Raw genomic sequence first — 16,710 nt, 5'->3', positions numbered from 1 at the left:
CCACATGTAAGCAAACTATATACCTCTGTTTTAGTGTACATTGTAATCATTGTAATCAGTACATAGTTGATTAGTAAAGATTGGCATAATGACTTTTAGGTTATTTTGAAAGAAAGAGAGGAAAAGAAGGGACGTTTAACTGTGGACCACAATCTTTTGGGATCTGAGGAGCCAACAGAAATGCATTTAGATTTTATTGATGATTTGCCACAGGAGATCATTTCCCAGGAAGGTAAGGAGGTCTTTTTTCTCCTCTTCTCATGGAATGGTCTAGAGCATTCTAATTGATAGATGAGCTATTGCTGGTTATGCTCCTATGTGGAGGAAGTGCTCCATATTTTGGATAAATTTGATTTTGAGAGTGGTTTCTTTTGAAGATGCTTTTAGATGGAGACAGCTGGAGGACGGGACAAACATTATAGTAAATCTGTGACATTTTTGAGGCCTACATTTAGAATTTGTAATAAACCCTCAAAATTAAGATCTCTCTGGTTCCTCTGGAAGTATCAGATTTTCCCCCCATTTTCTCTTCTTTTATATCTGAAACTCTCTTGGTCATTTTTCTTCACGAGGGTATTTTTAATTGAGTTATTTCTGTTGATTTTCTTTCTTGCTTTTAGGAAATTGACATTTACGTTTGATGGGTAGAGAATTGCAGCACAGAGCCCAGTTAGTCAATAAGATTCAGTCCCATATAATAAATACCCATCACATAAGATTTTGCCACACATTTAAATCTAATTGATACACAGATTAAGCATCAGTATTTCCTTGTTTTTAGAAAAATGAATTTGCTTCCAAGGATTATTCACCTAGGCCATATTTGGTTAGAATTCCCTTTATTCTCAATTTAATATGACTCCCTTTGTATTTAGGGTTATTCATCCATCCATTCATGCAGCAAATGTTTATTGAATATCTACCACACATATTTTATTAACTAGTGGGAGTAGAGAGGTTGGAGAATGTAAAGGAGATATATAGTGGGCAGGTCCTGCTATCAAAGAGCTGATGATCCAATAGGGAGATAAGATAGATATTTGTGCAACTTTGCTAATTATTGAACTGGATATACAAATATGAACTCATTTCCTGAGCTATTTAGGGAAGAAGCCATAATCGAACAAAGGAAATGGTAGAGTCAAGGGATAGCATCTAAAAACGTGGCTTCCTGAGCACTGAAGCAAATGCCACATTAGAGAATCAGGAGTGGGTATGGAGAGAGTGAGATAGAATTTATCATTGCCAGCAACAATTGGAACTTCAAAAAGAAAGAAATATTTCTAAGAAATAGTGGACAAGTAGAGATGTAGGAGATGGGTAATATCTGAAAATAGGTGCAGATCTTTGTTCTTTAATTTAAATCCCCTGAGAATTCATGTTTTGGATAATTTGGCCTCTCATTTCTTTTGTGGAGACTTTAAGACTGGGCTTGATTTTTAAGAGCATATTTTTTATAGATAATGGGAAGATTTAATTTTTGTAGTATGTGAGGAGAAATGTTTATTTGTGAAAGGAAAAATGCCCAACTTATTAGCTTGCAGAGAGTTAGGAAATAGCCCAAAAGACAACTGCCATTCTAGATTGTAGAGAGCAGTATAGAACTTTTCAGCATTCAAGGTTTCTAAATTATTTTCCCTCATTTGAAATTTCCACAGATACTGGACTGAGCGTGCCCAGTGATACTTCACTTTCTCCAGCAAGTCAGAATTCTCCATACTGCATGACACCTGTGTCACAAGGCTCTCCTGCCAGTTCTGGGATAGGCAGTCCAATGGCATCATCAACAATAACCAAAATCCATAGCAAAAGATTTAGAGAGTAAGTTTTTATCTCTTTATTGAGGTGGAATAGTTTAGGATCTTTATTGTGGTTCCGAATTTAGTATTGTCATTATTACTCCATGAGTTGAGCATGCAAAAACACCAAAAATATTTTTTTCCAATTTTGTTTAACAGCTAGTTTTGCTATATTTGAAGCATTCCCTTGCCAGTGTTCATGGAGAGTGATTTGTCCGTAAATATATTCTATTTATATCTCATAATGTTTCTTCCCTAGAATCTTGGCCTCTTACATCTTATACCAAATGTTTTTGCTTTTATATATGTATTATTAACCCTTCAAAAATTTCTCTCTATTTAATATGTAATAAAGTTGTAGGACCCTATTATGTGAAATTAATCTATTACATAAAGCTAATTTTTTTATTTTTTTACATTGCTGGAAATTGAACCCTGTGTCTTGTGCATAGTGAGCAAGCGCTCTACCACTGAGATACACATTCAACACCAGCTATTTGTCCTTTGTTTGTTTTTAAATTCTTTTCATATATATTTTTAGTTGTTGATAGACCTTTATTTTATGTATTTATATGTGGTGCTGAGACTCAAACCCAGTGCCTCTCACATGCTAGGGCAAGTTCTCTACCACTGAGCCACAACCCCAGCTCTAGCTATTTGTTTTTAAGCAGATACTTATAGGTTTTAGAATTGAAACATTTAGTGAATCACAAAATGATAACCTTGTCTGTGAATAACCTTAAACTGACAGTTATTGCTGTGAAGCATTTTAGAATTTTAACATTTGCTTAGATGAACTGCACAACCTTAACTGCCTTTACTTATTTACTTATTTTTTTGTGGTACTAGGGATCAAACCCAGGACTTCACACATAGTAGGCAGATGCTCTATCAGCAAGCTGCATCCCCAGCCCTCTTAATTTCCTTTAAAGATGGCATATGGAAGAATCCCAGACTGAAAATATAGTCTTTGAGAGACCAAACCATATCAGTTTGTTTTGTTACTTTTTCTTATTCCATTGTTTTTGAGCAAATATTTTGAGAAGTTAATTAAATGTCAAATAACAGATGTGGAGCAAAAGAACCATTTAGGGAATAAAATGTTGCATATGTATGAAATAACAGTTTGAAAGAAAAAACAAATGAAAATTGCATTTTCAATATTCTGTTCAATTGTCTCTTTAATTTTGAATATTTTATGACATTTAATCTTCCTGCAGTGTGTCCAGTTTTCTCTTCTGAAGTAATGTTGTAGTTACTTAAACATTTTTTACATACATCATAAAATTCCCAATACAAAAAAAAATTTTTTTTTTCCACTAAAGAAGGGCAGGCCTTAATTTTTCCACTATATAACTTTAAAATAGAAGGCTTCTATTTTCCTTGTCTAGTCATTACTAGATTAGAACTTATACCAATTCTCATTGTTAAATGCCTGCTTATAGTAGAGATGAGGGATGAGAACTAGAAAAGATGGAAAGGGTATATAAAAATATGCTTGGATGATTTTCTTATCCTAGAAGTTAAGTACTATAGTGACATTACATTTTTTCCTGTTTTCCATATGATAACCATACATGATTTCACAAAGAGCCTCATTCAGTTGCTTTGTCTGATAAAAGGTATATGACTTCTACCTCAAGGCCTCTTTAATTTTGACCTCAGTTTAACTTTTGAGTTCATTCTCCATAGCTGTAGATTTTCAGAGCTAACAGGGCCATGAAGGTCATCTCACCTGACTCATTTTTGTGGTTGAGAAATACCCAGAGACTTAATCCAAACTCAAGATAAATTGTTAGGACATTCATTTAAAAGTTAGATTTATTTTTTTCCTTTTGGAAGCACCTTTAGTATTCACTGGACTGAAATAACTTTGTCTCTCTTTACTAGAAATATTTTATCTGTTTTCACCTCATGGCAAGCTAACATTTGATTTGTATCTTTAGGAATTTAATAATTGGAGTTCATATAGTACTTCATAGAGGTTATGAACCTATCTTTCACTAAAAGCCAGTTTGTTGAAATTCAGTATCAAAGACAGTCTATGTCACTCTTGTGTCTAGTTGACTGAGGGATTTAGAGGCTTTATTTATTTATTTATTTAATGGTACTGGAGATTAAACCCAGGGATGATTTATCACTGAACTACATCCTCAGCCCCCAACTCCTATTTTTGAACAGGGTTTTGCTAACTAAGTTGCTAAATCTGGTCTCCAATTTGTAATCCCCCTGCCTCAGCCTCCCAAGTTACTGAGATCACAAGTATGCACTACCATGCCCAGCTAAGGATTTAAAAGTTTTAAAGACTTGACTTTTCATGAAAACCTTTTATTGAATGTAGTTTCTCTTAAAGATGTTTTCCTAATAATATTTTTTAATTACAGAAAAATAGGATGTAGTTCCTATTGTTTTTTATGTTTGTTTTTCTTTCCTTTATAGGTACTGTAATCAGGTTCTTTGTAAAGAGATTGATGAATGTGTGACCCTTCTTCTCCAAGAACTTGTCAGTTTTCAGGAACGCATCTACCAAAAGGATCCTATAAGAGCAAAAGCACGAAGACGGCTGGTTATGGGTCTAAGGGAGGTCACCAAACATATGAAGTTAAATAAGATCAAGTGTGTTATAATATCTCCAAACTGTGAAAAAATACAGTCAAAAGGTATCTACACTTAGATTTTGAAGCGTTTTGATATTTATTTGGTATAATTGTAGTGTTTTTTAAACATTAGTCTTTCTCTGTAAAGCATAATATAAAACAAAATATTGAGCATGAGAATAGAATGAAATATTTCAGTGACTAAAATTAACTAGGATAATTGGAATTGGGTTATAAAGGAAATCCCTATGTATGAATAGTGGGTAAGGGGGGATACTAAGTGTCCCCACTGTTAATGATCAGAGTGGAGACTAGTCAAAGTGTATTGTGCCTTGTCATGCATCCTTACTTGTCCTTTTTTGGTGGAGGAGCTACTTTAGATTGGAGTAGACACATCTGTCAGGTAGCAGTGGTAGCAAATGCATACATAGGATAGAAAAACCAATAAAATCAATAATATGTTATCTGTCTCACTGCATTGTGATAGGTCATTACTTGAGCTGAAAGATTGAATAAAGGAGTTAGCCACTATTAACAATTTTAAATAATTTCTTCATTATAAATGTCTGTAAAATTGAAATTTCATTCTTGCTCTGCTAATCTGTATGAAGAGACAAAAATACTGGGTTTGAAGGAATTTAGAATTTAATTGGTGAGAAAGAAAATGTGTGTGTGTGTGTGTGTGTGTATTTAAAACATACATGTACCCATATGTAATATAAACTCAAATAGGATAATGTGTGTAACAGTGTAAGTGCTATGAGAATTTTCATAGAATCCTTTGTTCCATGTTTTATGCTTTATCTGTTGGGTGCTAGATTAGCTCCATTTAGGAAATAACTGAATTAATACCTCCCTATGTGTTGATTTTCATAGGTGGACTGGATGAGGCTCTCTACAATGTCATAGCTATGGCACGGGAACAAGAAATTCCTTTCGTGTTTGCTCTTGGAAGAAAAGCTCTAGGACGCTGTGTGAACAAGCTAGTTCCTGTTAGCGTAGTGGGAATCTTCAACTACTTTGGTGCTGAGGTATGAATTTAGGCAATACACTCTCTTGTTCCTTCCAATCCACACATCCCTCAGATCGTACATTTTCTGTGGACACATACCAGAGTTATGTTTAAACATTTAAAGGGGAGTGAGTTGATGACTCTCAAAGAATAAGTGGAAATTCTTAAATATTACCTTTTCCTTTGAAAGCAGTGAAAACATTTATGTAGGTTAAACTCACAATAGTTTGAGAAGATTTTAGTTTCTCTTTTGCCAAGATGTTTTTTTTAAATTTTGAATTCAGCTGTTTAGTACTTGATAGTTTATTTAACTGCTAGTTGAAGATATCCAGTATTATGCAATGCGAAATAATTTCTTCAGACTCTATGATGACTATATTTTGTATACTAGGAGTTAGGAGAAAAGAATCCTTTAATTGAAGGAATTTTCCTTTAGAAAATGAAATACCTTAAAAAAAAATAAAATGAAATACCTAAACAGTTGTCAGAATAGTTCTGCATACATGATACCTTCACCTCTGGCAGTTTGCTAATACAGAGCTTACAATAGAACTGATAAAATGAAGGTTATTAGTTTAGAAAAATGCTTGCCAACTAATGGCATTTTAAGACTTTTTTTTTTAGTGGGGTTGACTCTTAAGTACTTTGTGATATCATGAGCAGATCATTTTCTCTTGCCAACCATACTATTTTTATATATTTAAGTGTCTCTCCCTGTCTTTTCACTATGTTTGCATACATCTCATTCCCCCATCCATTAAGTTTCTTTTCCATTGCCCACAAAATTATCTACCCACCCACTTTTTATGAATATATAATAATTTGTGCTCTCACAATTGCCCTTGCTTTTCTCATTTATAGCTTATCACATTGCTTTGCTATAGTTTATGTGTGTTTCTTTCTCTTTCACTGACTTCTTTGAAGGCTGATAGGCCCCTTGTCTTTGTGTGCCTGATACCTTTCACATAAGGGAGCATGAACAGGTGACAAATGTTTGTTGAATGAATTGTGATAGATATTATCTGCTCTATTAAACTATATGTGGGAATTTGGGTGCTAAAAAAGAAGGGTCACATATAGATATCTGATAAAAATGTCCTCTTTTTAAATTCACTGTTAGAGTTTATCAAATAGGAATAGGGTCAGGATCCAGAAAAGTGGATTTGTTTTTAATTGTATCAGCTCCTTCATATATTATGTGTGTTAACTTATATAATTTTATATTATAAAATATTTGCCAGCTTTGCACATTTTTTTACTTGTCCTCTATAATATTAAGGTAGGTAAATTATTATTTAAACCAAGTTTCTTAAAAGAAAATTTTTTAAAATATTAGTATATTGTCAAGTATATCCATTTGTGGTAGTGTTATTTAAGTGGTAATGTTATGTAAGTTATTTTTATCATCTGATAAAACCTTTGATTTAACTTCCTATCCTTACTCTGACATTTAATACTTTCATTCCCCGTTCCTAGCTACTCTCCTTAGTTTTTCTTCTCTTTCCTTATATTCTTTTATTCCTAATAATCTTTTTATGTGTAAAACCAATATGAATCTCAAAATCATTTATCTTTTTGCCTATTTTCCTGTTATTGGTTGCACTCTAAATGCATTATTTGTTAAACACTGCACAAATATTTGTCATGTCTGTTGCATGTAACAGGTAGAGGCTGTTTTAATCATCTTCCTTTTTAAAAACAAAGTCTTAATACTGCTAGTTGTTAGCACCTGCCTTCTTCAAAAAGCAGCACAATTAGTAACATTGTTTATTGTACATACTCCTTTAAATAGTTTATAAAGCATGGTACTTAACATTTTTTCTATTTTTGGGGTGCTGGGGAATAAACCCAGAGCTTTACCTATGCTAGGAAAGAGCTCTACCACAAAGGTACATCACCAACCCTTTTTAAATTTTTTGAGATAAGGTCTTCCTAAATTACCCAGGCTGCCTTTGAACTTGTGATCCTCCTTCTGCCTTAGCCTCCAAGTAGCAGGCCTAGCTACATTTTTCTTTCTTGAAGTTAATTTTTGGACATCTTAGTTGCACAGTAATGTGGTACCTTTTGTCATGCTTTTATCTTGTTAAGGTTTATTATACTTAAAGGACCAGTACCATGATAAGAAAAAGAATCTTGGAATACTTTTCCTTCATGTCTGAAAGTATAATTTTATGTAAAATTAAACATATTCTTATAAATATCCAGATCGTGTTTACCAGTTGAAATTCTGTGTTTAATATTGTGTGTTTTGTTGTGCTACTAAATCAAGACATTTAACAGGAATAGGTTATTGTGTTATATGGCATAGGAACCACTGGAAGTTGTCCTGCTCATGGCTATAGACACTTGAGTTTTCTTTGAACATCATTATATACAGTTACTGAAGTATAACTTTAGTACTGTGTTATTTGCCATTTTATTAAAATTCAAGTATGTTCTTTGTACCTGCCATTTCACTGGAATTATTCTATTCATACCAACTTTTGTTCACTGGTATAGGAAATTCAATTATTTAGCCTGACATTCTACATTCAGGTTCTATATTCTGGTGTTGTTTTTGTTGTTGTTAGTTTTTATTCTTAATTATAAGTTTAACTGTAATCCAGCTAGATTAAGGAAAATATGGGAAGTTTTGTTATTCATTTTTATTCATAATCATAAACTTAGTCTAGCTAGGGTATACTGCTTTTATAATTTGCCTTTGACTCAATAATCATGCTTACCTCTTTTGTAGGAGTCATATTTTTATCATTTTCAAAACCCTGACTGACTTCCTTTTGGTCTTCTTCATGTTCTTCCAACAAGTGAAATTACTGGGAATTTTTAATTCATGTGGAGACTGCCGTCTTCTACATCTATCTGTAAATGTCTCCCTGCATATAGTCATCCCTTATTTCCTAATCCATGTATGATTCCTCACTGCTCTCCAAATAAGCCCCCTACTTTTTTTTTTAATGTCTCTACCCTTATTTATGGTTTTGTTTGTTTACCTAAGAATGCCCTATCTTTACCCCTCAAAATTGTATAGATATCAGATGTCATCTTCTTTCATGAATTCCAGCAGTTAGAGTTGATGTCTCACCTAAAAGCCACAACATGTTGTACCTCTCAAGGCATTTAAGCTATTATGCCTTGAATTACAGCTGTCTCTTGTCTTTTTACAACTACATAGAAGATTCCACTAAAGCAAAGTTGGTTTTCCAGTCTTTGTAGTCTCTGTGATGCCAGACAAGACACAAAATGAACTGCATTTAACTTGTTTTGTTGTTGTTGAATTGATAAATTTTGGAAGAACTTTAAATATGTATCACAATTAGTGGCTAGTGTTGGAATCAAGGAATTTCTTCAGACTTGTACGGTTCTGTGGTTTGCATACCATTCAGATTTTGTCCTGATTGAAAGTGTATCTGATCCTAAAATAAAAAGATATTTATTGCTGAAAGTAGAACTAAAAAGTATAATAAAAAAATTGACTAATTTGAATCTTTAAAGATTAAAAGAATCTTTATTTCTTTCTAGAGCCTGTTTAATAAATTAGTAGAACTCACTGAGGAAGCCAGGAAAGCATATAAAGATATGGTTGCAGCAATGGAACAAGAACAGGCTGAAGAAGCCTTAAAAAATGTGAAAAAGGTACCACACCACATGGGGCATTCTCGGAACCCCTCTGCAGCAAGTGCTATTTCTTTCTGCAGTGTTATTTCCGAACCTATCTCTGAAGTAAATGAAAAGGAATATGGTAAGTTGTTGTATACCATTTGAATGACTTAAACTTTGAAATAATTTAATTAAAATAATTTTGTGCGTAACTTTCCATTCTACCTTTTGTTCTTACCTTTATTTTTATAACTTTTTTAAAATTTTTATGTGGTGCTGAGAATCAAACCCAGTACCTCACACGTGCTAGGCATGCACTCTACCACTGAGCTACAACCACAACCCACCTTTATTTTTGATTATCCAAATTTTGCTTAAAATTTTGGCTTAAGAAATTGTACCAAACATTCCACTAACCCATAAAATTCCAAGTTTTCAATTCTGTATAGAACAGTGGGACATAATGGGTTAAAAACCAGGAGAATTTTTGTGACAGACTTTCTATGAGACCCTGGAATTTAATCACAGTTCCAAAAAAATAGCCAAGGTGGATCTTGAAAGCAGAATGTACCATACATGTGACCTATCACTAAGTAAATATTAGGAAGTTTTATTCTAATAATTTATACTCACTTATTGAAATTCTGTATTTACTAAGTAAACTAAAGAACTGAATACTACTGAGTCTAATCTTATGAAACCTAGACATATGACATTTACTTTGAGTTTAATCTGATTGAGGTAAAAAAGAAATACAGACTCATGGTATTTGTGTTTAATGTTTAACATTATTTACTACAGTCTACATTTTAATATCTTTGCCTTGTTTCTGTAATACTTTGAACGCTCTAACTTCTCTTCCTTGAACTAGTTTCTGATTCATTTCCCATATCTTGCTTTTTCTTTATCTTTCTCTCTTTTTTTTTTAAATAACACCCTCCTTCCTTTTGGCATCTTGTTCTTCTTTTCTTTTCTCATGTTAATCTTATCTGGAAATTTATCAAATAGCTTGTTAACCACCTAAAATTTAATATATAGACATCTGAGTTTCCATTTTCTTCCCATAGTCCCTTCCTTGGCCTCCTTGTCTGTGATTGTAGCTAAGTGTTATAAATGCCTTTGATAAATATCCAGGCCAGAGGCAATTAGCAAGTTGTTTTCAGCCTTTAGGAAACTGTTGGTCATGGACAAATGTCACTGGCTAAAGGGAGCCATGTTTCTTTTGCTGGATGATAGCTAGTTGAAAATAAAATGAATTAAATAAGTTCACTCTTCTCTCTATCTATATTTAGTAAAAGACCAGATCTCAAAAGCAGTTTGCAAAATAAATCTATAAAGCAAAGGGTTTGGGCTGATGAACAGATTGATAAATAATCTTCATGTGAGGATGTATGGTGAAAAATAGCATGAAAAGAAACTCTCAGATTTAGTATCAGATTTAAACTGTTCAAAGATTGAAAACTTGGTTTTTCACCCTCTGCTTAGGGGATTTAGGTATACTCAACTAATCTCTGAACCTCAAATTTCTCTTTAGGAAAAAATTGCTTGAAGGAAATGTAAATATGCCCTAAAATTTTAAGAAATTTAATGCCTTTACAGTTTTTTTTTGCATAATTAAACATATATGTGAGCTTTTTCATTTTAAGTCCCTCCACCACCAGTACTTAGTACATGACAACCATAGGGGGCATGGGAGTGGGAGTGAGGAGGATTAATGGTGGAACAGCAAACAGAACAAATGCTTTTTGAACTATGTAAAAATTGTGGGAGTTCAGGTTAGCGAATGCCTCACAAAGGAACTGACATTTGGGGTGTTTATCAAGGATGAGAAAAAATCTGAGGGGTAAAAGAAAACACAAATTGAACAGAAAGAACATTGTATGCTAAAGCATAGCTTATGCTGTAACTTCAGGTAGCATTGAGAATCCAGTGATACAGGATGACATGCATGGCTGGGGTCAGGATGAAATGGGACTGGAAATATAGATAAGGGTCTGTTTTAGTCAACTTTTTTTTGCTGCTGTGACCAAAAGATCTGACTAGAACAACTTTAGAAGAGGAAAAGTTTATTTGGGGGTTCACAGTTTCAGAGGTCTCAGTCCATAGCAGCTGACTTTCTTCCTCAGGGCTTGAGGTGAGGCTAAACATCATGGCAAAAGAGTGGCAGAGGGAAGTGGCTCATATAATAAACAGGAAGCAGAGAGAGTAACTTGCCAGATACAAAATACACAAGCCTAAGACATGCTCCAATGCCCACCTCCTCCATCCACACCCTACCTGCCTTCAGTTACCACTCAGTTAATCCCATCAGGGGATTCATTCATTGATTGGGTTAAGACACTCATAACCCAGTCATTTCTCCTCTAAACCTTGCATGGTCTCACACATGAACTTTTGGGGGATAACTTACATCCAAACCATAATAGGGTCAGATTACAAAAGATTTGGCTGTGCCAAGCTGAGGGGTTTGAATCCTGTCGTAGGGTGATGGAAAGCCAGTTAGATGATAGAATCAATTCACAGAATCAGTTAGGAAGGTATAAGACAGGAGCTAAGGCAGTAGTGATCAAATTAAGTAGTTTTTGAGCTTGTAGTGACAGGATGAGTTCAGAGGAATGAAGGTGTTTACTAAGGGAGAAAGAAGACAAGGATTAGTGTGAGGTTTCTTCAGCTTCAAGATTAGCTGAGAATGAGAATATAGGAGAAAATTTCGTTTTCATGAGGTAGGAGTAAAAATGGGAAGGACTTGTTCTTATATTGAAGTAGCTATAGGAAAGCCATTTTTTTTTTTCATAAGCCATGTACCTGATTCAAAGTGTCACAAATATCACTATATGAATGTATAGTCAGTCCATGGATGATAATCTTATTGAATACATTAATATGAGTAGGTTTCTTTATTTCACTACAACTTGATGAAAATATACCTATAAAATATAAGCCAGAATTGGAGTGTAATTAAATATTTTTATTTAAATAATAAAATAGAGGGATGGGAGAACTGTGTTTTATCTACTGATTCCTGGAACATTTTTTGCTCTATACTGATTTCCTGATACTAAAAATAATTTAGATTATCACCACTATATTGTATGATAACATTTTTGGCACTCCAGAAGCACTGTGTAAGCCCGGCTACATATATTATTAAATAAATCTTCAGAATATTAGGAATGCAAGGACAGATTTATTGCTTATAAATGGAAATACATCCCCCAAAATATTTTAGTAACTTGCTGACCAAATGTGGTATAAACTCATGAAATCAGAATATTTTTGCTGGATATCTTGGTTCTGCCATCTGTAAGTTGTGAGTACTTGAGCTCAGTACAACCCTAACCTGCCAACTGCCCCCTTCAAAAAGAAAAGAAAAAAAAAAAAACTTTAGATAATCCATTGATTTTTATGAATATATGGATTTTATATATGAATGTCAGTGGGTTCCTATTGGTGTAAGAACTTTTGCTTTAATTTATAGTTTTTCAGTCAGTTTCTGAAGACAACAAATTTCAGTATTTTGTTTGCACTCTTTTTGCATTTTTAGGTTCCATGATTTTGAAACAGTATTTTAACTTTTAAAAATCTGTTTGCTATTTGTAGAAACAAATTGGAGAAACATGGTGGAAACTTCAGATGGACTGGAAACATCAGAAAATGAGAGAGAGGTTTCCTGTAAGCACAGCAGTTCTGAAAAACCCATTAAACTTCCACTTGACACAACTCATGGTGGTAAGCAACCATCATTAGTGTCTGCAGGCAGTACTACCTCAGCTACAGATCCTGGGAAATCTACAGCAGGCGAGAAAGAGGAAGTGAAGCCAGATGACCTGGAATGGGCCTCACAGCAGAGTACAGAGACAGGCTCTTTGGATGGCAGTTGCCGAGATCTTTTAAATTCCTCTATCACCAGCACCACCAGCACTCTTGTACCTGGCATGCTTGAAGAAGAGGATGATGAAGATGAGGAAGAGGAGGAAGATTATACTCAAGAACCCATATCAGTAGAAGTGCAGCTTAATAGTAGAATTGAGTCATGGGTCTCAGAGACCCAGAGAACTATGGAAACCCTTCAGCTTGGAAAAACCCTTAATGGTTCTGAGGAAGACAATGTAGAGCTAGGTGGAGAAGAGGAAGCAGAAGCACCTGAAGTGTTGGAGCCAGGGATGGACAGTGAAGCATGGACTCCTGACCAGCAAGCCAATCCTGAGCAAGAGAAGTCCAGCAATTGCAGCTCCATGAACAAAGAACAGTCTGATTCTAATTCTACACCCCAAAATATATAACTCAGGAAATGTCAGCTATCTCCCAGCCATGTAAGGGTTGCAGCCATTACCTTTTATGCTTCATCTCAACATTTAGCACTGTCTAGTAGTTATATGTGTTTAATTCCCAACAAATATTTTTGTAGCTTTTATGTGTTCATTATGATCTATAGCTTAACTTTTAATTAGCATCAAAGTATATTTCTAAGGACTGTGCAGAAAATTCAGATCTGTTTCACCTTATTTTATAATGAAAAATGATTTAAAAAAAAAAGACAACGAAGTTTTAAAGAAAATAAATTAAAAATGCCTATTTAAGGTCATTTTGAAAGCTTAAGATGAAAGTTCTAAGGATAAAAGCGGTTGCCAATGTTTGTTTCATGACTACAACTCTTTTACTCAATTTGTCTGATTAAAAAGTTTAAAAAAAAAAAAAAAGGTGAAGTTAGACTGAAACTTAAAGACTGAAGTTAACAAGTCCACAAAATGTATACATTAAAAAATTGATGAAGCTATCATTTGACCCACAAATGCTTACTTCAGAGGTCACTGGTCATTATAATCCATTAAAGTTGGGATGGGCTAAAACAGAGCCTCCAGAATTTAGCAGTGGCGCCACTCAGATAGATTAGAACTGGCTGGCCTCATTTGTAGAAAATGATAGATGTCATTTATGATAGTGAACAGTCACCCATGATAGGACCTGTCAGGTTCTATCTTGTATTTGCTTCTTACTTACCTCAGGAATGCTTTTGTACATAGTCTTATTTACATAAAGTTAGACAAATTTTGACAGGTGAATAACTGTAACTGATTGTATGACTGCAGCACTTACATGTAAGCTATCCTGAAAAAGTCTATTCTGGTATGTTCTCTTGCATGCTTCTGGTTCAGGACACTCTTGATTTGAGATACGGATTTGATTGGGCATTCAAACTTGTCCTGAGTGCAAAACCATTTCATCTTTTTTTAAATATACATTTCAAGCCTAGCCTTGAGAACCTTCCACATAGCAACCACCCATAGTTACTGAAAGGAAAAGGAATTTTGCACAATTCATAACATATATCCTGATAATCAAGGCTCAGAAGAGGAAGTTTTAGAAGAACAGAGAAAGTTGTTCTAATTGTGCTGAACCTATTAGATGACTTATATACAGGTATTTTTTATTCACTATTATTTATCTCTGCCCTTCTCTAAGAGTGTGTGTACTTGCTTGGGAGAAATTAAACTTACTGAGCTTAATGTTTTATTTGCTAGCCCATCATCACCTGAACTTAAGTGATATCTATAAGTTTATGAAATGGTAAGAAAATTACAAATTATCCATTTCTCTGTCTTCCCTCTACCACTTCCTCCATCTCCAGCTGACCAACATGCATGTGCTTGATCAGCTTTCCACTTATAAGCTCCCATAAGCAGATGCAAAATTGAGGAGGGAATGTTATTTCCCTGCCCTGATTATATGGGGCAGGGTATTGCCTCACAGAGGCAGAAGAGAAGAGTTGGGCAGATTATTTACTGAACTTATTGGGACTACTGTGCTAATTTTGATATTTTATGATGCTGGCACTTAATTACTGGAGAGATTAGATTCTTGGTTGGTAATATAGTACTTGTGACTTAGGAAAGTTTAGGAGCGTTGCTATATAGAAAACATCAGTCTGTCAGCTTTATTAGTGTTCTAAATGGGGACATTATTATGCTGTCCTGTCAGCACTGTTCTCCAGTGTAGACTTCCTAGGCACTAATTATCCAATACTTAAAGGAACACAGCATGTAAGGAATGAAGCCTCTGAAATAGTTATCATGGATTTATATGTGGCAGATCTTACTGTCTCTACACATTTGGAAGTGTTAATTTGTTTAAAGAAATGATAGAGGTTTTGAACTACTGACAGTCTTAAAAGTGAATTGAAAAACTTTCCATACTTTTTATGGTGTTAATTTCCTTTACTCCATGTCAGTGATTCAGATAACTCTTGATCTTGAGGTAATGGCTTTTCAAAGGTTTCTTATATTTTGTATCTCTTCTGAACATGAATCACCATTTTAGATTTTTGACATTTGTATCAAAAGAGAAGTTGGGGAAATCTTCAGAACACCAATAATTTAATTTTGGTATAGACTTTGGAAGTATTTGATTATGTTTGATAAATGCTCTCATGCATGCAGTACCTGCCAACAAAACCAAGGGACCATAGCCTTTTTTATATGAGACAGGTCACTTCTAGAGGACAACCCAAGATTTATTAAAGAAAATGCTATTATGTTGAGAGTATACTTAAATATGTATTAATGATGTCTTTATAATTTGTTTCTTTAGTTAAATTTTGGAATTTGTGTATATTGAACTATAGGCTTTGGGTGAGGTATGAGAATTAGGAAAGTTTTATTTTTGGAAGTTGTGTGGTTCACTCTTTGGAGACCCAAAAAGAGATCTCTTGGTAAGAGTAAGGGTTCATCAGCACAAGAAGTAAAAACGTGGTGATTTTTTTCTTAGTGTATAATTGTTTTACTGGGAATTTGTAATGTTAGATTTCTATTTCAGTACATAGGTATATGAATTACAGTATGAATTACACTCCCCAAATTAGATTTCTGCTTCAGTAGATTTGTTTGCTGTGAAGATTACTTCTCAAAAGACAAATGTTCATATTAGCTTAATTTTTTGGTTTAAATATGTTTGTAAATGATGTAATATATTTCTTTTGACTAAACATGGAAAAATAATGTGTGTTATATTGAAAAGTTTTTACAGGCTTTGACTGGAGGTCATTTTTGCAGAGATGGTATTTTATATGCTTCCAGTATTTGGAAAAGAATTAGTCAAAAGGAATTCACATACTTTAAATATTGATAAATTAATATCCAAATAATGTACTTGTTTGATTTCTTAATAAACTGGGGGAGGTGGGTGGGGTGGGAATTATAATGTGCAAATGAGTAGTGATCTCTACATTAATTTTCAACTCTTAACATAAAACTGCTAAACCGTAACACATTGTTACTTTAATATGTGTATAAAGAAGTATTACTGTTTGTAAAGCTGCCTTTGGCTTTAAAAAAAAAAAAGAACTCATCATGTAAGTATTTTCTGTATGTTGTGCCAACAGGATAGAATATTAATCTGCTAAAAACTTAATTATCTTCTTTTGGTTTAAAAAAATTTTTCTGTCAAGTAATTTATTTATCATCTTCTTCCCTTGTCCTTTCAACCTTTACTATACACACCACAAAATCAACCAAACTTTTTCTAGTCTGAAACTGAAACCTAAATCTTAATGATACAAATTTAAAATTTGTTGGCACATCACATCTTTAAAGTATGTGTATTATTTTGTAATTTAATTTCCAGATATACCATATGAGTTTATAATTTAATGTCTTAATTGTAATGCTCTAATAAAAACTAGCAACATTAGTTGAATTATAACATGAAG

At 33.8% G+C, this 16,710-nt stretch overlaps 1 protein-coding gene across 1 annotated transcript in view; it reads left to right on the top strand.

Moving 5' to 3' along the window:
• The window catches only part of SECISBP2L (SECIS binding protein 2 like), a 45,861-nt gene extending 29,471 nt beyond the window's left edge, over positions 1 to 16,390 (top strand). The window contains exons 13-18 of the mRNA XM_079128799.1: positions 100 to 232; positions 1,659 to 1,821; positions 4,239 to 4,459; positions 5,273 to 5,427; positions 8,928 to 9,147; positions 12,606 to 16,390. Coding sequence (XP_078984925.1) covers positions 100 to 232; positions 1,659 to 1,821; positions 4,239 to 4,459; positions 5,273 to 5,427; positions 8,928 to 9,147; positions 12,606 to 13,288 — 1,575 coding nt within the window. The 3' untranslated portion in view covers positions 13,289 to 16,390. The remainder of the gene's footprint in view (positions 1 to 99; positions 233 to 1,658; positions 1,822 to 4,238; positions 4,460 to 5,272; positions 5,428 to 8,927; positions 9,148 to 12,605) is intronic.
• Positions 16,391 to 16,710: the final 320 nt, after the last annotated feature.

Source organism: Sciurus vulgaris (assembly GCF_902686455.1).
Source record: "Sciurus vulgaris genome assembly, chromosome: 2".
Taxonomy (NCBI): Eukaryota; Metazoa; Chordata; class Mammalia; order Rodentia; family Sciuridae; genus Sciurus; species Sciurus vulgaris.
This window is presented reverse-complemented; position numbering and strand designations above follow the sequence as displayed.